This window comes from Chamaea fasciata, unplaced genomic scaffold (assembly GCF_029207755.1).
Source record: "Chamaea fasciata isolate MVZ Bird 193981 ecotype frontalis unplaced genomic scaffold, bChaFas1.0.hap1 SCAF_6, whole genome shotgun sequence".
NCBI lineage: Eukaryota > Metazoa > Chordata > Aves > Passeriformes > Sylviidae > Chamaea > Chamaea fasciata.
The window spans coordinates 58,229,961-58,250,749 of record NW_027094091.1 but is presented as its reverse complement, the minus strand read 5'-3'; the positions used below and the strand labels follow the sequence as shown (position 1 = coordinate 58,250,749).

The 20,789-nt window shown below is 42.5% G+C and overlaps 1 protein-coding gene and 1 long non-coding RNA gene across 4 annotated transcripts in view; both read right to left on the bottom strand.

The window, feature by feature from the left end:
• LRBA (LPS responsive beige-like anchor protein) overlaps nucleotides 1-16,753 on the bottom strand; it is a 364,153-nt gene extending 347,400 nt beyond the window's left edge. Inside the window, exons 1-2 of one of the 3 annotated variants that reach the window (XM_066186497.1) lie at nucleotides 16,547-16,753; nucleotides 15,745-16,216 (exon numbers count right to left, since the gene is read on the bottom strand). In XM_066186497.1, coding sequence (XP_066042594.1) covers nucleotides 15,745-15,966 — 222 coding nt within the window. In that variant the 5' untranslated portion in view covers nucleotides 15,967-16,216; nucleotides 16,547-16,753. The other 2 variants (XM_066186496.1, XM_066186498.1) reach the window with 2 other exon arrangements.
• A 1,092-nt stretch (nucleotides 16,754-17,845) lies between these two features.
• Nucleotides 17,846-20,789, bottom strand: LOC136291435 (uncharacterized). The gene is made up of 4 exons (XR_010721531.1): nucleotides 20,594-20,789; nucleotides 19,746-19,853; nucleotides 18,144-18,500; nucleotides 17,846-17,932 (listed from the first exon to the last, which is right to left on the bottom strand). It is a non-coding gene; the product is annotated as an uncharacterized lncRNA (long non-coding RNA).

The window sequence follows — 20,789 nt, the reverse complement described above, 5'->3', positions numbered from 1 at the left end:
ATTTAGTATTTACTTAAGACTGAATTATGCAGTGTGAGTGAAGCAGATTAACATTTTATCCACATTAATCCCTCTTCAAGGGAATAAGTCTGTGGAAGCACATGGGTGTCTCATGTATGACTACTTAGCCATACAATTGTAGCTTTCTTATTTTATAGAATGACATCGCTACTGAAGTATACTTCTCCTGTGAAATTGTAGCATTACACAATTTCAACAATCATGTTTGTTTGGGATTTTTATACATGTAAACTGAAATACTGAAAAAAAAATTGCCAATTACCAATACTGGGGAAAATACGAAGGCAATGGATGGAAGGTGAAAGGAAAAATATTTTTTTTCTTCATGTATAACTAAGGGATAGGATTGTTCAGTTCTTATTTATTATTGGACACTTTCTGCAAAACATTCAGCACAGAATACAATTCTTCAGAAACCGTTCTTATTTCAAAATGAACCCAAAACTTATTGCATCCTTTTGCTGCCATTCACCTGCCTTCTTTTATGTGCAACGCTGCTTTTGGCAAAATTTTTACCTAAGAACAGCTGGCCAATGACAGATCTGGAATACAAAAGGGTTGCTGGGATACAAATATTATTCAGAAGTTGAAGAGTACTTCAGTATAAAAATTTCAACTTTGTTCCTTCCTCTCATGTCAATTTCAAGACAAGAGACAGGAAAGGGACATGTGAAACACATTTATAGTCAGCCCAAGCAAATACTAATGAAACACATACGCAAATGTTGAGGAAGAAAAGCAAAAGTTATAGAAGAAGAAATTCAAGGTACACTTCTCTGTAACCTTATCAAAGTATAAAGCTAGTGTCAATCATGCTCTGACAAAATACTGCCAGCTACAGTTTGTAACCTTTGTACAAAGCAATTTACAGACAGGCCAGGAAAGAGAACAGCTTTCAGCATCTAGAAAAATTCTAACAAATGAACACTTGACTGCAACACCGACAAAACACATTCAAATAACCATGCTATCCCAGTGATTCTATCAACTCAAAGATCCCTTTTTTCAAAAACAAGATAAACTAAGCTTTAAGGAGAAATCAACATTACTTAAAACGCAACTGCTATTACAGTCACTACCTAACTGAATGACAAGTATCTTGCTGAATGTCAGTCCCCTTCCAAATCAAAAGGTCAAATGAAGCAAGATTCTATTTTTGATTTACGCACTTCCCATTAAGACAACTACCCAGAGTGCTGAGCACCTTAACCCCCTCTGCTTCTTGAACAGGCCATGACCTGTTTGCAAAAGTTTGGAGGTAATTTAGGTGTATAACTGCTGCAAATCCTGATGCCACTAAAGTAAAGAACTATCGTTACAGTGCTTCTCTCCCTTTCTGCATGTGGGCAGTCCGGGCCAAGAGGAGAGGCTGCAGCAAACGTAGGGTAAAGAACTAACACAGCTCTAGACTGAGCAGGAAACACAGAAGAAACAGACCATAACTGCATTCTCTCTGAGAAAACTTAGCAGTGACTAAGTTTTGCAAAGCTCTGCACTGAGGGGATCAACGGGGAAAGGAGAGGGCCGTGGAAAATAAAGCTACAGATAAAAACCCCTCTCCATGGTAGACAATTAAATTCCTACAATATTACGTACTCATTTGCTTGGCAACCATTTTTAATTTAACTGTGTTTATCCTATTAGACTACTTTAAGTATGTTACACATGGCACTACAGATGGTGCTAAATGACTCCAGGTAATCAGAAGAATGCTCTGCTGAGATAACAACATTCAAGAAGTGATAAAATTAGATTTCTTTTTCTCGTTATGTTCCAGTCCTATTTCTCACTGTGTTTAATACAAAACTAATTGCAGCTTTGTAGCACAGTAACATTTTTGGAACCCAAAAATATGTGAATGAAGTCAGTCATGCAAAAACCAAGACTTTGGTAGAATGTCATAACTAACCTGAGAGATGCATCCAGTTAAGGGAGAATTTTAAGGAGACTGGTAGGGAAACAGGAGGAAATTTCTCTGTTTATGCCTCCTATTACTCCGAAAATTAGGAATAGCTTTTATTCACAATACACAAAAATGCCACATTTGTGAAAAAATCCGATTTACATATTTCCAAATTTAATATGCGTTCTGTCCACGACTCACCCTACTAGCCTTAATTCTATCCATCAAATCCACAATTAGATTCTCATAAATTCAAAAGCATCATCCTAGGGGACAAGGGATCTTAATTTTTTTCAAATTACACTAGTCCAATTAAAAAGTTTTCCACACTGTGAGTATAAAAGCTCTTGTTTCTAACCTGGGATGGTTGCTGGCAGTAACCATGACTTTGGCCATCTGCAGTAATGGCAGGGACAGCAGCTGCAGCCAAGGCAAAGCAAGACAGAGACTTCAAATTATGATTATGATGTCCTTCCTCAGGCATCATCCTTCACACCTAGCATGTGCTGCACAAAACTGGGCAGCTTAAGGATCTGTCCACAATGTATCAGCTTCACATGACGTACACAAAGTCCAAACTTTAGCTGCTAACAGTTAGACACTTCAGATTTGAAAATCTGAGAATTTTCACTTCTCCCTCCATTCAAAGCCGCTTCTTTAGCATGCACACTCCAGGGAATTAGCAGTAAAACAGAAAAACAATTCCCAGTGTCACCTTTAGGGCCTAGCAAACAGGACCACCTCTGGATTTTCAACATGCTTTCTTTGGTAATTATTTTTCAATATAAAGAGCAAATATTACTTCTACCAATACACGTTAATACAAACAGCAACTGTTACTCTTCCTCATAGGTGTTATTCTTCACTTCAAAGGAAAATAAAGGAAGCATTTTGCATTCACACAACTACTATTATCTGGGTTTGGTTTCAAGCAAGTATCACACAAGTTCTAGCATGACTCCAGGTTTTAGGATACCCTACTTTAGGAATTTGTTTGCACAACTCAGCCTGTCTCCTGCCTTTACAGGAACAAGCCTCTCACTGCACTGTCAGTCACCAGGAACAGCTTTTGTGCTCAGTTCCCCTTGCATAGCTCAGTACTATGTAAAGTAGGGGTCGGCAATAAGATTCTCAACACAAAGATGAAAAAGTCTTTAATCTCTCACTGCAGTTAACAGAAGGCTAACTTCAGGGACAAATAGACAGTTTCAACAAAACACACAAGGCCATCATTTTCCTAACAGATTAAAAAAAAAAAAAAAAAAGAAAAGAAAAAAAGTTGTAGCTCCTCAACCCCAAGTCTATCAGAGGATTTGAGTGTTTACAAATATTCTTCAGTGACAAACTAAGGACCAAACCAAAACAAAAGATTATTCACAGCACTTTAAGCACCACTGCAGAAATTGTCTGCAATTGTCTGTCCCACTGTTACGGGACAGGTCACAACTACAGCAAGACAAAAATCTCAAACAACACAGCTTCATATTCAAGTGACTCCATGTTGTAGTGATATCATCCCTGCTAGAGCTTCAATCTCTAGAATATATAGAGATTAAAGATTATAGATTATAATCTCATTTCAGGTTTTAGGTAATTTCTTTCTGAAGAGCTTCAGTCACAGTTGTAACAGGTTAAAAACAGCTAGAGAAAATACCTGTATGGCAAATTACATCCTTTAAAAACTAGACTTCCCACCTCTTTTTTAATATTGTGCAACTACAGAAATAGCACATCAACATCTTACTGATAATCTGGCTCTTCAAGAATATTGTTCTTTTGGTGTTCACAAAGTGATTAATAGACACCCACATTGTCTTAGAACACTGAAGTTTAGCTCATTTGACAGTTTCCCAATTTCTAGTTCGCATTTGACAATTTCACCTATTACTTTCTTGTTTTTAAACAGATTTTTACTTTCTGTTATACACTCCATTCTCAGGAATTGGAAAACAAGTATCTAAATAGCAACCTACACATAGCAAGTACCCCTCAGAGGTCGTTTCAATAGCAGTGGAATCTTGCAGTATATTCTGATATTATTGACAGAAAATTGTATGATCACAGAATTACTCCACCTGTTTAAAACACCGGGAAATTAGAAGAGAAGGAAAAATCAGCCCTCCATAAGAAGGACTGCTTGTTACACCTTCAGAATGAGAACCCAGCTTCAGCCTTCCAGCTGCCCTAACAACAGAATTTGCAGATGAAACAGAACCAATTCTGTGTAGACCAGGTAGAAGAACAATGGGTGCTGCTGAAACTGCAATATTTCGTTCCAGTCTGTAAAGGTTGTGTGGCTATTTATTGGAAAAGTCACATTCTGAGTTACAACAAACAGAATAAATGTTTTCCTTTCTTCCTTTTAAATGCAAAAGGAATTCAGCCTTCATGCAGAAACACAATGCACCAAGCATAATGAGGCAGCTCTAGAGCCAGGTAGTTGGACTCAATACTCTTTGATTATTAAGGGCAATAGCTCCTCTTGGCCAAATTATTAACCTTCCACCTTAAACAAAGGCATCTTCGCCTTCAAAATTCTGGATATTAAGACTGAAGTTCAGGCACCTTTTAATACAGAAATTTGCACTGCAATCGAGAAATCCTTTACTCTGCATCGATCCCATTGTTATAATGATCGATACTTGTTTTAAGAATCCATATGGGCATTCAAGCATTCTTTCCAATTTGCACGGTAAGGTCACAGGCAAACAAACCCTTCTAGGAGTATCCTTGGTGAACAAAACTCCTTAAGAGTTGAGAAACAGAACTCTAACTACAACTCTAGCCTCATATATGTAAGCAATAGAGCTATAGGAAATATTAAAGCTGACTCTTAGAAGTTGAACATCCAACTGGAAAATTACTATAAATGAGCATTTAAAGCTGTTCACCTCCTTCCCCATATACCTATTTTAACAGGAAATTGAAGCATCAGGATCACTCAGTGTTACAGAACTCAAATGCACTGCCAACCTACGGAAGACACACTGTAAGTGTATGTCAAAGCTAAAGAACTGTCCTGCACAGCAAGTGTCATGCATGGTGCAATTTGGTCACTAAGCCCATCTCTGACCAGCCCTATTGTCAGTAACATGCAGCATTACTACACTGAAATGCACAGAAACAGCCTGTTCAGGATGATACTGGAATTCAGCTACCAGCACAGGAATGAGGCATGAAACACTCATTAAACCCCACATGTCAGCAATAGCTACAGAACAGTGTCACACCGCGGAGCAAATGAAAACACAGACACTAAACAATACGTGACAGGGATGGCACAAATCAAAAGCCACTGAAATAACTCTCCCTCCCCTCCCACCGCATGTACATTACGCTTAAACTTCTGGCACTCTTGCATACTTGAAAGTGGCTTTTCCCATAGAAATTAACAAAGAATTGTTAATTCAATTCAATCAGCAAAGTACAAAATCACCAAATGGTTTAGGAGGGAAAGGACCTAAAAGACCATCCAGTCCCTCTGCCAAGGGCAGGGACACCTTCCATTAGACCAGGCTGCTCAAAGCCCCATCCAACCTGACCTTGAACACTTTCAGGGGTGGGGCATCCACAGCTTCTCTGGGCAATTCCTTATCCAGTGAGTGGTCTGTCCATCAAACCCACACCTCTCCGGTTTATACACAAGGATGTTGTGCCAAATGCTTTGCACAAGTCCAGACAGATGACATCAGCTGTTCTTCCCTCACCCACCAGTGCTGCAACCCCATCACTGAAGGCAACTAAATTTGTCAGGCCCTTCGATGTGACCCTAGTGACAACTTGTTGGCTGACACCAATCACCTTATTTTCTATGTGCCTTCACACAATTTCCAGGAACATCTGATCCAGAGGTGAAACTGAACAGCCTGGAATTTCCTGGGTTCTTCCTTTCCCCCTCTCTTTTAACACTGGGAGTTATGTTTTCCCTTTTCCAGTCACTGGTAACTTCACCAGTCTGCCAAAACTTTCCTAATAGGACAGATGGTGACAAGATCCTGATATTTAGATAGTCAGGATTTGAACCCAGAAGCTTGAACTTGAAACAAATAGCTTATAATCAAGTTTTATAAAAGCACAATTACAGTGATTAAACTGAATTGTTCATGTGTGATGTTATTTTATGACAATTTCTTTGGGCAGCTTGGTTGCTCCTCTAAACTCTTAACTCTACTTCTATTCTTATGTCTAGAATGAGATCTCAACAACTCCTTGCATACCTAACTAAAGAATCCCCACAGATACATCCATCTTTAAAGAACAGCAACAAAGACATCAAGACTAACTCAGTTCTCAAGTGAAATTTGAGTCTGAGTGACTAGAAAACCTTATTCAAACACTTTAACCACAAGGTCTGACACTTGTTCCTTTCTGTGCCTTCTCCCCATACTCATGAACCTGGCGGGTTTTGCTGTTTATTAGCCTGGTCTTTGCAGAAGAGGTGGAACAAGTGCTCCTTTACAAGTCACTCACAGCACCCTCAATCCTGACAAATGGCAATTGGAATCTCCTGCTGCTAAGGAAAGAAATCAGGGTGCCTTTCACTCCTCTCAGAGGTGAGACTTTACCAAACCAGCAAAACTCCCAAAGAGCCACATACATTCTGCTCTAAAAGCTGTACACAGGAAGGGCACAAGTGTTCAGCAGCAGGTCTCAGATGAGTCATGGAATAAACATCTCCCCAAGGCAATGCTCCTGCCCATCAGCTGATCCACAGCAACTGCAGCACACAGGGGCATTCCCAGATTCCCAGCCTGCTGCAGATTCCAGTGAGTGCTCAGGATTCACTTCTGCAGCCAAGGATGAAGGCTGCAGGTGCCAGGTCATGGAAGAGGAGGCAAGGGGAGCAAAGAAAGGACAAAGCAGTGTCCTGGTGTGAGGTTAGGCAGTAGATAACCTAGCATGGCACAAGACTGGGACCTTACTTTTAAGGTAGAAACATGGCAATAATTTCCTCATAAGCATTTACTGATTTATATAAAGATGGGAAACCACTGGTAAAGTTTCCAATCCGGAGAACTCTTTCCACTGTACTTTACTGTTCAGTTGGGCACCACTGCTACCCTGTTTAAAACAAGGACATTTGAAGTGTTAAAGACATCATAGCTTCAGAAGGTGACCCTTAGCTATAGACTATAGCAAATTGGACAGAGAATCTTTTGCAAACCCAATTGAAATATCCATTTCCAACGACTCAGGTGTTATCCCACTCTGTAACAGCAGCAATATATTAAACATACACAGCTTCCCATCCCCTGTTTCAAGTTTCAAAACACATTCTAAAAAATGCAATCACAGTTACTCAGTCTTATACTCCCTATCAGACACCTAAAAGCCAGGCATTAGGGCACCTAAATTACACACCGGAACCAAACCCTACAGTATAAGTAAGCTCCCATTATACAGGGAGAAAAAAAAAAAAAAAAAAAAAAAAAAAAGCTTGCAAGTTCTTTTCAATCAAGTTCACAACCACAACTAGAGACAAATCACATGCTTAGTTTCAACAAAAACATTAGCAGGAGGCAGATGCTGACTGGACTGATAGTTTCCATTTGTTTATTTAACAGTCATGCACCATTCACATTAGTCATTTGGTTCTTCTCTTCCCCTCAATGGCATTGTTTCAAGGCTCATCAGCAATTCTACTTCTGTATCACCGGCCATACTTTGTAACTTTACAAAGTCTGCGATTCCACATTAAAAAACACTTTAGGTTTGGTTTTCGTGATGGGTTGTTTGGTTTGGAGGTTTGTTTGTTTGTTTTCTGGAGGGGTGAGGGGTGGTTTTGTTTTTGGTTGGGTTTGGGGATTTTTGGGGGGTGTGGATTTCCTCAAGCACTGCTTGATTACAAACAAGGCCCACCTGGATTGTTAACAATCATGCAAATGACAATTGTCCTTAGGAACACTCTTTTAATCCCAAGAAGTGTAAACAGCACAACTTAAAAGCTTCTCTATTAACAGACTACTAAAACTTAAAAGCCGTAGGATCTGCAAAGCCCTTATTGAGCAGTTCTACAACCACAGGGTTTACCTCACTCCTCACCTACCCCACCCAAATCAGTACAATTCCCACCCAAACATACAGTTTGATAAAGGAACCGCTTTGTGAGGGGTTTACCATGCAAACATCCAGCATCCTGGACTCCATAATCGCATATTTCCCAGTTCACTGGGAAATGCTACAGGTTCTCTTCTTGCTGCTCTTTCATTACAGAAATTGCCCTCCTACTGCAGTTACCTGCTGCTTCATGGTGCCTCTTGTCTTTCAGCATTCCCAAGGAGAGAATAAATAAGTTACAGGCCACGCTATGCATTGTTACAGTTACTGTTTTACAGGGCTAGTCCAGGACAAACCTAGAAATTTGGAGTATCCAAGTGGGGCAAATAGAATAGGCTCAATTTAGTGAATTTATCTCTGTAATTTCTGCCCACAACTCGGACAACAACTGCTGACAGCAAAAGGGGAAATGCTGACACACACAAAACACACTTTCATACAACAGATGAATCCTACACAGTTACTCTGGTTTTGATTTCCAACTGCAAAGGAAAGATAACCCAGAAGCTCTTCAAGTCTTGATTTCTTCAGTTGCATCAACAAAGGAGAAGAGGCTTTTACCTGAACGATTCCATTCCAGCTTTTCAATCACACAAAAAATAATCTGACTTTTCTGCATTGATGCAAATGGAATTTTTTTCCTAAACATATGCAGAAGGCAAAAACATCAACAAAACTCTTCATATGCAGGCTGCAGTAAAGAGACTTGCAGCTCAAACTCGTGGAACTTTTACAGGAGGCAACAGAGCACATCCTATTCCCACTAGCAATTCTCATTTAAATATCTTCTCAAGGCAGCTATTAATAAGAAAATCATGCCTGGGACATAGCTGCTCCCAGCTCCCCAGTTACAACTAGGGGAATCCAGCGCAACAGAAGGCGTTAGATCTCTCTTCCCCACAAATTAGTTTCTATTCAGAAACTATTTATGCCTACTTGTAAAGCTCTGGGGCAACGCAAGCTCTTCACAAATTATTCCAGGCTCCCAGTGTCAGCACAAAGCCCCCAGTGGCTGGGGGAAAGGTGCTGCTGCAATTCCTGCAGTATCATCACTCGGCGATACTGCAGGAGTCGTGCAAGGATGCAGCTCGATTGCTATCTGCCCTAAGCACAGAGCGCTGCACGCTGGAAACTGCGGTCTCCACGCAGAGCATTCACCAAGCAGGTGGCAATAGTATCCTGTTTTACCATATTCATGGAGACCTCAGACTCCTGGCGAACGGCCAAAGCTCACAGACAAAGCCTGAGGGTTTCCCAGAGTCAAAGAGAAGTGGCCGAACTAGCTTTCAAATGGGCAGTAACATGCTCTAGCCTGATATCAAGTCCACCAGAAAAATCCAGAATTAGTTAAAGCAGAAACGTAATCTAAATTAGGACATTAGTAATTAGGTCAAGCTAATACCAAAAACCATTATGCAAAACGTTGCGAAGAGGCCAGCAAGGCCTCCGGGGCCTGGGGAAGACACTTGAACAGCAGAAAGTTAGCTTACTGTAATTAGTGATTATGAACAAAAACTTTCTGCCAGATTGACCCATTTAAAATAAATAGAAGTTCTTTAAAAAGATATGCATAAATTTAATGCACGCAAGGCTGAATTTGACAGAATAGATTTTTAAAGAAGACAGAAAAAGACAGAAACACCAAAGGTAGCAAGAAGCTATTTCACATTCCAGTGACTAAACTGCAGAGCTTATTTCATCTGTGCAATGGATTAAAGCTTCTTCCTTAAGGCTCATAAAGAACTTGATGACTGCATGAAGACAGAAGCTGTCAGTGCTTTAAGCTGCCAACTTATCTAGCAAAAAATAAAAGGTCAGAGCACCATGTCAAGTGAGACGGCTCAGAATGAACCCAGGTTCACCAAGAGGTGGTAAAGCAAATATATAGATAGTGAATGAAACCACAGACAAAGCTCATTTTTATCTGTCATCAGACCTCAATCTGTAACACATGCCAAAAAAATATCATGCTTGATGATCTTCAGAAGACTGGGACTGCTCAGCAAACTTCAGCATCTGAACATACACCTGACTAGCCACAGAGTACTGAACCCTGTACCAAACCAACACTACCTCAAAAAAGAATTGAGCAAACGCTTCATTTCTGATTCTCCTCAACCTCTAATGTTCAGCCAACACAGCAACTTCAAAAGCCTTCTCTTCACTCACACTCATCTTCAAAAAGACAACTGGAGGAGTTATTCCAGTTAACGCTGGAACCAAAGCGTGCTGATTCGATGTGCATTTATAATTATCCATTTCTGTATCACTCTGCAACGTCCAGCCTCTGTGGCAACCTTGACATGCCATCCACCTGCTTTCCCTGATGCTTTTGACTAATTTCATTCTATTCCCTAATCCCCAGATGCTGTTCCTGAGCCACTCCATATGGCCCCTGGGTTTCTGTGCTCTCTGCACTGCTGGGTCAGGCCCATGGTCCATCCAGCCCAGGACTGTCTGGCAGAAGCAGCACAAAACACAACCCAGAGACAGCAAAGCAACTGCAACAGAAACCTGACTCCCTCTCCTCTGTTACCAGACACCACCTTGAAAAATCTGTCATTGAACTGATGTGCTCCCCTCTAAAGAGGACTTCTAAGCCATGCTACGAACATATTTTGACCAGGTTTCCTTGTAGAACAAACTGCTAATTAAAAATTGTCTAACAAATATTGCATTATTAAGACGTGATCTATGTAAATGCCCAGCTCAGCTTTGCTTTTTTGGCTTTGTTTTATGTTTGTACAGAGTCTATTAATGTCAGTACAGGATGCCAACACTGCTGGAAAACACAGAGCATGTTCCCAGGCTTTCACAGACACTTGAAATCCCAGACTGGACACAAGAAGCTATAAAAGTCTGGCAACTTAGTGGAAGAGTAAGCAAAACTGAACACTTTCCCATGCAGTCTTTAAAATTTTGTCCTCAGGATTCTGCTGCCTTACATTGTTTTTTAAACTGCAGTTACAGAAGTGAGTTGACACTACAGCCAAAGTACAAACCAGCTCCTCTTCAGAGCCTAGACAATTTTCTTCTAAATTGTTACATGCCTAATTAAAGGCTGCCATTACCACCTCACTACATTCCACAGCTTTCTCAGCCAACCACAAAATTTCCCTCAGTCCCTGCACATACTACACAGGGTGATTTTTCCACTAACTGCAAAGTAATGTCCGAGTTGCATCAACACCTGGAAAAAAAACCCCAACATGCCTCACTTCAATAAGTAAAAACCATGCATGACCTCTAAGACAGCTGAGTGTTCAATTTAGTAGGATTTTTCTTAAACAAACCCTACAAGCCTGACCCAGCTAAAGCCACAGACTCACCTTATCATCTGTACTGTAAGTGGACAGAAGTGACTGAACTGGGATAACTGTAGCCAGAGGTGTATTTACTGGGAAGCTACTAAGGAAGACTGCATCCATTAAGAAATACACAATATTCAGTGATATTCTAGGAGCTACTTGGTTACTCTCACCTGTCATCACCTTTGATAAGTTTACGTAGAAAATAAAGTCTCAGAAACATACAGTAATGTGAGGAAAGGATTGTCTTTCCTTTATTGTTATAAAGATATTTATGGTGGATTTTTACTACTGCAATACATTTAATTCTACCAGCATTAGCTTTGGGGGGTTTCTACAACATGACACATGCTAAATAAGTCTGTGACGAGACAAAAAAAAAGGGGAATTCAGCGTTCATAAAAACCATTATGAGTTACAGTGTTCTAGTTGCATCAGTGTGCCAAAACCATCCAAATTAGAAACCTGATCTATCAGCATGAAAATAACCTGTAAGAACTTTTTAAAGTTAGGTTGAGTTTTTGTTTGTGGCAGAAATGAAAGAGCTGACAAATTAAATTTACAAAGCAATTTAGCCTCTGCTCCTCAGATCCCATTATTTTTCCTCCAAAGGTGATAAAAACTTGTGTTTCTTCCTTATTTGCACTTTGTCACTCTTGGTGAGGATCTCATAATCCATGAACAGAATCAAAAGCAATAGCACATTCTCTTTACCAAAGAGAAACTTGAAAAAAAAAAAAAGAAAAAAGTCTTTCCAACACAGACTGAGGGGAAGAAATTGAACCAAATCAAGTAACAATCTATATAATATCCAATAAAACAATTAGAAGCACTAAAGCTTTTTAAAACAAAACTGGCTTAGAGTTATTTTAAGTTAGGAACAGATCCCACTGTAAGTAATTTATTTTTCCATTCTATCATCTTCTCCAACCAGGAGGGGTTTTTATTTTAATAAACTAAGGGAGGGTAAATATGAGGTAATGAACAAGAATTCACCTGATTTGTATGCAAAGGAAATTCAAGGAGTTATTGCTGCTCGAAGTCAATTAAAAATAAAATTCACAATGCATGAGGAATATATATCCATAGTTTAGCTTAGTCGGTCTAAAAAAGTAACAGAACAGATTAATACTTGAACAAGAACGTGCTTTCAACGTTTTCCACAAAATAATCAATTTCTTCAAAGCCCCTATTTCCCTCTTCACTTTTAAGAGGTGCTGAAATATACAAAGACAATCAGCATGGGCGGGGAAATTGTGTTCATTGAGAAAACTGACCACAACAAAGCAGATCAGCTTGTATATTTCTACGAGTAGAATTTCCAAAGACAACAAAACGAGACTAGTAAGAGTTTTGATGCTAGAAGTGAGCTCACTAAGCACTTTGTTACACTGCTGGACAGAGAAACTGTCAGAGGTGGCTCTCCAAGATCCAACACTGCTGAAGTGAACAACTTATTTGCTCAAGTAATCAGAACTACAGAGGCTTAAATTTCTTTAGTAAGCAGCAAATCAATTACTGAGCACTTTAGAATTCTGACCTCCTGAGTCTTTCACATATGGAACGTGACCATCTCTTAAATACTTAGAGATGAGAAACATCAAGACAGCACTTCTGTCTTTTCTTGATAACTCCCATATGCTACAGCAAGTTGGAAGGGCATAATTAAGACCAACACATTTTCTCAAGAAATTAAAATTAGGGCACACCTAATGTTCCTGTTTGAAAAATAATCTTTCACATTTGAGGGTGGTTATGCCGTAAAGAGTAAATATGCTAAGTAAGCCACCTTTCCACCCAGATTCGCCCAGCCCTCCTTGCACTCTGGCCTAAAGATGCCTCATCTTAGGGACCAAACAAACCCCAGGCAGCACAGGTGCCCTCTTCCCAAATCATGGGAAGCAGCCTAGCAGATCTCTGCTCAGTCCTAGTGCCTGCAGCTGTGAGTCACCACGCAGAATGAAACCAAACAGGAGAGGATATGTGGGCCTTAACCCCATCAGGCAGCAGCAGATCAGGGTGTGACGGTCATACCCCCAGCTCAACCCACACACACCTGAGGAAACGCGCTCCCAAAGCCATTGGGAAACAAACCACCAGAAAAGCCAGAGCTGAGAGTCACCTTTCCAGATAAAAGTTACAGATTTTCTGTACACCCACACAGAGAAAAGCAAGTACACCACTGCTAACCAGTACTTGGCACACCTTAAATTCTGGCCAGCGTGATTTCAGAGGCATTAATTGACAAAATGGTCGCACGGAACAAATGGACAGAGGCAGAACTCTGAGACATGTGAATGAGCATTGCTTTGAAGGGACACTTCATATCCCTCATATCACAAAAGGCCACATAAAAATGTCAACTTCACAGTTTTTATTAAAAAAAAAAACAAACTAGAAAGTAATGGCTTTCTGTAACAAAAACTACGAGTTTGCTGGCTGGTTTGACTTTTTTTTCATGCATTTCAGTTTTAACAAAGCCACTTAACCTTGAGACATCTTCTTCCAAAATACCTGATTTGCCAGCTAGCTGATGTTTTCCTGGGACTCAAGAGAAATTGAAGGGCCTACTGTTCTTGCTATTGCTCCAAAATTTGGATTTGGTTCTCACATATGCAGGCAAAGTGTCCCTACTATCAAACTGTGGGGTGTGAAATGACAGCCAGCAGCTGATAAAATAACATTGGGCATGAGCACAACCTTTAGCCCCCCACACGTGGGCAGGCGTGCTGAAATGGTTGAGGAATCTTCTCAGAGAGGTCAAGGATGCTGTTTCACTTGCAGAAAAAGTGAGAACGCTGTTTCAAAAATTTCCAATGCCAGAAACTCTCCCCTGTCTATCTGCGAAATGAAGATCCAGGAAAACACAGTCCACAGGTCAAATTCCCCAGACCTCTTAAATCTGAAGTCAAGGATACTCTAAATCATGCTGAAGTTTTTGCTCCTCTCTTGTCCAAAATGGAACAAAACAGGAACCACAGGAATCGAGGAGGTTTTACATTTTTAATTATCCTGATGAATAATTATTCTCTTTCCACTGTGCCATAAAATACACCTCCAGCACATCACTCAAAAGACCACACTAGAAGCAAAGTAAAATTTAACAAGCCCATGAACAACTTCCCCTCACACAAGTGTGAGGGGAAATTCTAAATTATTCACCAGAATTTCCTTTTGAACCTCATGTCCATATATGTGAGCACTGGGTTTAGTCCAGGACATTGTCAAGTGGACTCCAAGTAACTTAAATCACTTCCTCATACTTGAAGCATCCACGAAACCTCTGATTTGCACTTTGTCACTACTGCCATTGAGACTTTCATCCAAACAATCTAGGGCACTACATTGTTAATACAAAAATATTCCAAAGTAAATATTTATAATAACCCAAGAAGATAACACCGAAAAACATGAAACAAACTTGCACACAAATACTTAGTGACCACTACAACTTGCATGTAGCAAAGAACACTAATAACAAAATAACTGAAATTCAAACAGCATAAAAAAAAACCCAGTATGACTTCTGCCTCAACTTTCCTTGTTACTGAGCTTATTAAATGCTCTCACTTCCTGGTTTGTCAGAAACCACATTGTTTTAGAGTCAGACCTGCTCACTCAAAGGAAGAAGGAGGAACAATAATTGTTTTAAGAGATGTTTTAAGACCTCTAGTAATAGCAGAGTATCTTTGTAAACTCGAGAGTTTTTCTCCTAACGTCTGAGCTCCTGCATCAAAGAAAATCATGCAATTTAAAGCAATTGGCCCAAGAAGTTCAATGGTATATATTCCATTTGTAGCCTCAACAAGGGAAAGTTGTACCCTCAATGTTTAGTGAGATCTGTTATGAAATATCAGATACAGTCACACAGTGTTCACAAAACAGCAGCAAAAAACATGAGTCTCTAATTCATTAATTCAAAAAAAGACACTGAAACCATATTCTACTCTCCCCAAAAAGCAGACTATGTAACACACGTTTGAATTAACTGCTCCCTGACACCCTCACCCCCTGCACATGCAACATGAAAGTTCTACCTACTTCCAAAGCCAACAGGAAGCAAGAAGGGATGTCAACATCTTTGAAAAACTGCTTTGACTTAAAACGGTGTGTGTTTTGATGACAGTTTGAGTTACTAAATAAACATTTAACTTTCTTGTTGACCTGTTAAATGTTTAAACGTAACAATGTTTCTCAGTTCTAAATAATGCAACAATTTCTCGGAGGAGGATGCTTACAGTTGTTTCAAGTATTAAGTGTGTATATAAAGAGGCTCATACGCTTTTTTCTTTTTTCCCAGCTTTTGTGGTAAGTAAAAAGAACATGGTTGAAAGCCAGCACCGTGAAAGCGTAAACATGTAAAAAATTATTAACAGAAGAACAGCATCCAAAAACCTGCAGATTCCTCTGCACACCCATGCTGTTCTTTCCCCTCATTCAGACAAATCAACTTACCAGGTTAAACACAGTGTCAACTATGTCTCTGTTGGACACCTCACCAACTTCCACCAGTCCTGTCAGCACAGCGAATTTCATCTTGATGCCTCGGATGGGGACTCCTGGATTCAAAGGCTGCAGCACACTTCCCCCTTCGGCAGCATTTCCTTCTTTTCCCGCTCCTCCTCCTCCTCCATCATCACCTGTTGGCTGAACAACTTGTTTGCCTTCACTCGCCATGGCCAGTTCACCGCAGGCTACGGCTTCCAGCGCCAGCTCCACACGCTCTCCGCTCCGGGAAGACCTGGTCAGCCGGGAAGGTGAGCGGCGGCCCTCGGCTTCCTGCCCCTGGGCTCCGGCTCCCGAGGAAAGCGGCGTCCGGCGGGGGAGGGTGTCAGGCGGGCGGGGAGGACGCGCCCTCGGAACCGCGGCTCTCTCCTCGGCGGGAGGCGTCTGTCAGAGCGCTGCCCTGGGGCAGGTCTCGGCAGCCCTGAAGGACAACCCGAGGTGTGTTTCAGCCCGCGCTCCGTCAGGCGCTGCCCACAGCCCGCACGTCCCGGCCCCTGCCCGGCGCCCGGCGGGAGCCGCCCCGGCAGCGCTCACGCCTCTCCCCGCGGAAGTGCTCCCGGACCCGCCGCGCTCCGAGCCCCCACCTCAAGGGTTTAATCTGCTTTCTTCGCCTTTTTCTTTTTTCCTATTTCTTTTTTTTAACCTAGAGGAAACACGCTTGTCCTCCCCGCGCGGCTGCTGCCGCCGCGGCCCCGGCTCGGCTGAGGCGCGGCCGCGGGCAGGTGCAGCGCCCCGCCAAGTTCGCACTCACCGCAGGCTGCGGAGGGGGCGCGGGCTGCCCGACGCGCGGCTCCGGGGCCGGGAGGCGGCTGCGCTGCCGGGCTGCGGGCTGCGCTGCGCCGCGCCGGCCGCCGCTCCGCCCGCCCAAAGGCGCCTCAAGTTCCAGCCGCTGCTGCCGCCGCCTCACAGCGCGGTCCCGGTGAGCCCCATCTCCTTCCTGCCGGCGCTGCCGCCCGCTGCCGCCATGACAGCGCGGAGCCCCCGGAGCGCCTGCGCGGGCCGGGCGCGGGCGGGGCCGCGGCGCGGGGCGGGAGCCGCGGGCTGCGCACGCCCAGGTGAGCGCAGGTGAGCGCAGGTGAGCGGCTGCCGCGCCCGCCCTGCCGGCCCCCGCATCGCCCTCATCCCCGGGGATGCTGCTCACCTGTGGAGATGCGGCGCCCGCGTGGACCCGGCCGGTCTTGAGGCTGTGCGCAATAACTTGTCCCAGACTATTGCAGTGTTCGCTGAATTGCTAGGGAAGGGGCCTCTGGAGACCATCTGATCCATTCCCCCTGCCAAGGCAGGGTCACCTGGAGCAGGTGACACGTCCAGGTGGGCCTGGAATTTCTCCAGAGAGGGAGAGTCCACCCTGGGCAGCCTGTTCCAGTGCTCTGCCACTCTCAGTATAAAGTTCTTCCTCATTCTGAGGTGGAATGTCTTGTGGTTTGGCTTATGGCCATTTACTCCTGTTTCTGTCGCTGGGCACCTCTGAAAAGTGTCTGGCACTATCCTCTGAGCATCCACTTTTGTGATATTTATGTGCATTAATGAGATCCCCTTCCGTCTTCTCCAGACTGAACAGGCCCATCTCCCACAGTCTCTCCATAAAAGAGATGCTCCTGACCCCTCATCATCTTTGTGTCCCTTCGCTGGACTCCCTCCAGCAGCTCCTTGTCTGCCTTGTCCTGAGGAGCCCAGAACCGGACACAGCCGTCCAGACGTAGCCTCACTCGGGCTGAGTTCCGTAACTGTTCAGTAACAGAAGTCTGCCCTTCCTGAAGCAATTTTCTTTTGGGAGGAGTAGTTTTGGAGAAGGGACGGGTTTTTGTTTGGTGGGGTTTTTTTAATAATCAAACCGAATGCAAAGAGCGGGCCCCCAGCCGGATGGGGGTTCGCTTTCGCGGACCCTCCCCGGAGGAGGAAAACCGCGGCTGTACAGGAGCAGAGGATGTTTGGATGGTCCAGCCCCAGCTCTTGCCGCCGCCAGAACGATCCTGGGGAGGCGGCTGAGTCGCTTCCACCACCTAAACCTCCAGCACGGGCGGGCGCGCTGTCGTTCTTCCTCCTCCTCCTCCTCCTCCTCCTCCTGCTGCTGCTCCCTGGGGAGCGCAGGGGGCGCGAATGTGGGTCATGAGAGACGCCACCCAGATGTGACGAGCTGAGGGAAAAAGGGAGCAGGATGAAGGAAGGAAAACTCGCTCTCCTCCTCCAGGTGAAAAGCCTGTGAAGGCGGCGCCGGTTGTTTCGGTTTCTCAGAGCCGGTGTCACAGGCGCTCCCCAGCCCCAAAAGGTCTCCCCGAAGGGGCGGCAGTGCCGAAGCCCCGAAGCCCCCGCCGAGCCCCGGGGTGGGTGGCGGAACCTCCACGTACCACTAGGGTAAAGCACGAGAACTGCTGCCCTTTTTGTGCTCCCTCCGAGGGTGACGGGAGCTACAAAGAAGCATCGATCCTATCAAATTTATTTGATATTAATCTGAGTATCTGTTAATAAAGAAGTGGGAGGGTCTGCTCCTCTGAACTCTTCTTTCAAGGAGTCTTCAACTGTCCATTTTTAAGGAGACTGCCTGTGTTAATAAGGATTAGACACACTCCTAAAGGCTGTAGGGTCTTGCAGCAGCTGTTTACCACACAGACAAGTGTTTGAGGTTTATTAACGAAGTATCACGGCCAACGTGGCAGCATCAAAGATTTCCAAAGGAAGGATCATCTCAGGAATGTGAACATAACCTGCAGACAGACAGATATAGAAAACAAATATAAGCATACGTACATTTTAACTCTTCACATCCTCTGCGATACAAAAAGCTGTCATTTATGTAATTCTATGGAGGGAAAGGGAATGAATCTTTGAACTGGTAAAAATTTCTGTGTTTTGAAATCTGGCATTAAAGGATTTCCAAGAAGGACAACTGGCATTTTTATGGGAAATAAAAATTTCTCCTTACACTTGATACGGCACCAGTTTGGTGCACCTGTTTGGGACAGAACCATTTGGATGTACCCCTCCCTGACTGTGTTTATGCAGACAAAAAAAAGGTAGAAGCACACTCAAACCACAGTTTTTCTAGAAAATGCTTTTCTGAAGTGATCTGCAATGTTCCTTATAAGCATACCAAATATGATTGCAATTATTTAATATTAATTATTATACTAACTGGATTATTGCTATTCATATTAATATTATTAGCAACATCCTATAAAATTTTAACTTGCCTGTGGCCTGATTTCAGAATGCCATACTTAGTATGTGTAGGTATCAAATTTCCCATGCTTTTGGGGCAAAAAGTATGAGGCACTCAAGACAAGACACATTCCATTATAATGCCTGTTCCATTCCCTTCCTACGTAATTTTCTCACATTGTTACTTTTATCTATAGAGTGCATGTCAAGACTAGAACATTTCGTAGCTGATCTTCTGTTTGAATTTCCAAGTCCTAAGAAAAGACTAAGCTCCTTTTTTTCCTTTATTTTCTCATTTTCCTTGGTTACATACATAGGCATACATTATTAGGGAGGGATGGTAATCTCTAATTTGAGCAGCAAACATCTGCAGTTTCCTCCTCAGAATGAGAAATGTTTAGAACTGTAATGTTGACACAGTCAGTCTCTGCAAAACTACAGTGATCTTGTGTGGCTACACACACACACACTGTGTAATCTTGAAATTTTAATCTTAGTGTTTGCTGCTGCCAGCATTTCCCATGCATGTTTTGGATTCCTTACATCTACATCCTTGAGCTTCTCTGTCTTTCTGAGTCATCTGTAGTTTGCTAAAGTATTACGTTCCCTCTTGTGAGGAAGGTACAATTTTTATTTGAGCCTTTATACTGGTTAAGTACGCAAACACATAAATTTTTTCTGCCTGCTTTTAAGTGTCCCCTCTCTCCATGGTCAGCCTTTATGGTTTCCATCAGGCTATTCTCCACCAGGCAAAAGCAGAAATTAAATAATGTCTGAAATATTTTACACACCTAGTGCCTTGGAGTATGTGTTCTGTTTGTGGCCTCTCCTGTCATCCAAAGAGAATGTAACATTCGTTGTTAATATTTTCCTGCTTTCTTCTTTGTTTTAACATCTGACTAGAAAGAAAATAAATAAAATACAATAATTGCAAAAATCGAACTTAATGGTTTTCAGATGTTTTCATCTAAACTGCATACTCCAATAGCCAGCAAATCCAGCTTGCCAGGGAAAGCAGCATTGTCACATTGAATCCTGTCAGATCTTCCTGTATTTCCTTACAGATAAATAAATACTCCCTGACTGGCCTTGATTGTTACAGGCAGTGAGGGATGTGCATTAGTCAAGGCCAGTAAAGTTCAGCAGACCGCCAGTTTAGAGTTCCATAGACAATTGTTTAAATTTGATTTTTCAACCGGGAAAAATCAGTGTTAAATTCTTCAGCTGACCTGTTGATCTCAATTTGGGCTGGGCTTATATTCAACCAACCATGCCAAAAACCCGTTACCAAAGATCTGGAGAAACAGACTAGATTAGATTAAATAAAAATTATTTAAAAGATAGCTGAGAGTTGGAAGTAAAACCTGTCATTCTGAGCTTCCCAAGTGTGGTTACAAGCCCAGTGCTGGCTCTTCCTCCCACAAGCAAACTGGAAGTGTTGCACTAGGGGAATAAAAAATGATAGAAGTTTTCTGTAAAACTTACACTCCAAAAGAAAAATCAGAAAGTGTGGATTAAAAATGAATGTAAACCAGATCCTGGGAATGAACTCCACAAGTTCTTATGGAAAGTACTACTAAAGTCTCTAGAAATTTTAAGAAAAATTATACTTTCTCTTTAAATACCCTTAAAGTGTTACCTTGGGTTCTGGTTTAGAAGCTTTTTTTTTTTTTTTTAAATTCAAATCCTCTGAAGCCTCTGTTCATCACTGGTCAGACCCCTTTGGGGACGCTGTGTCCAGTCCTGGGCTCCTCAGTACTAAGGACACACAGGCACACTGAAGCAAGTGCTGGAGCAGGCCCCAGAGATGGTGAGGAGACTCAAGCATCAGGTGT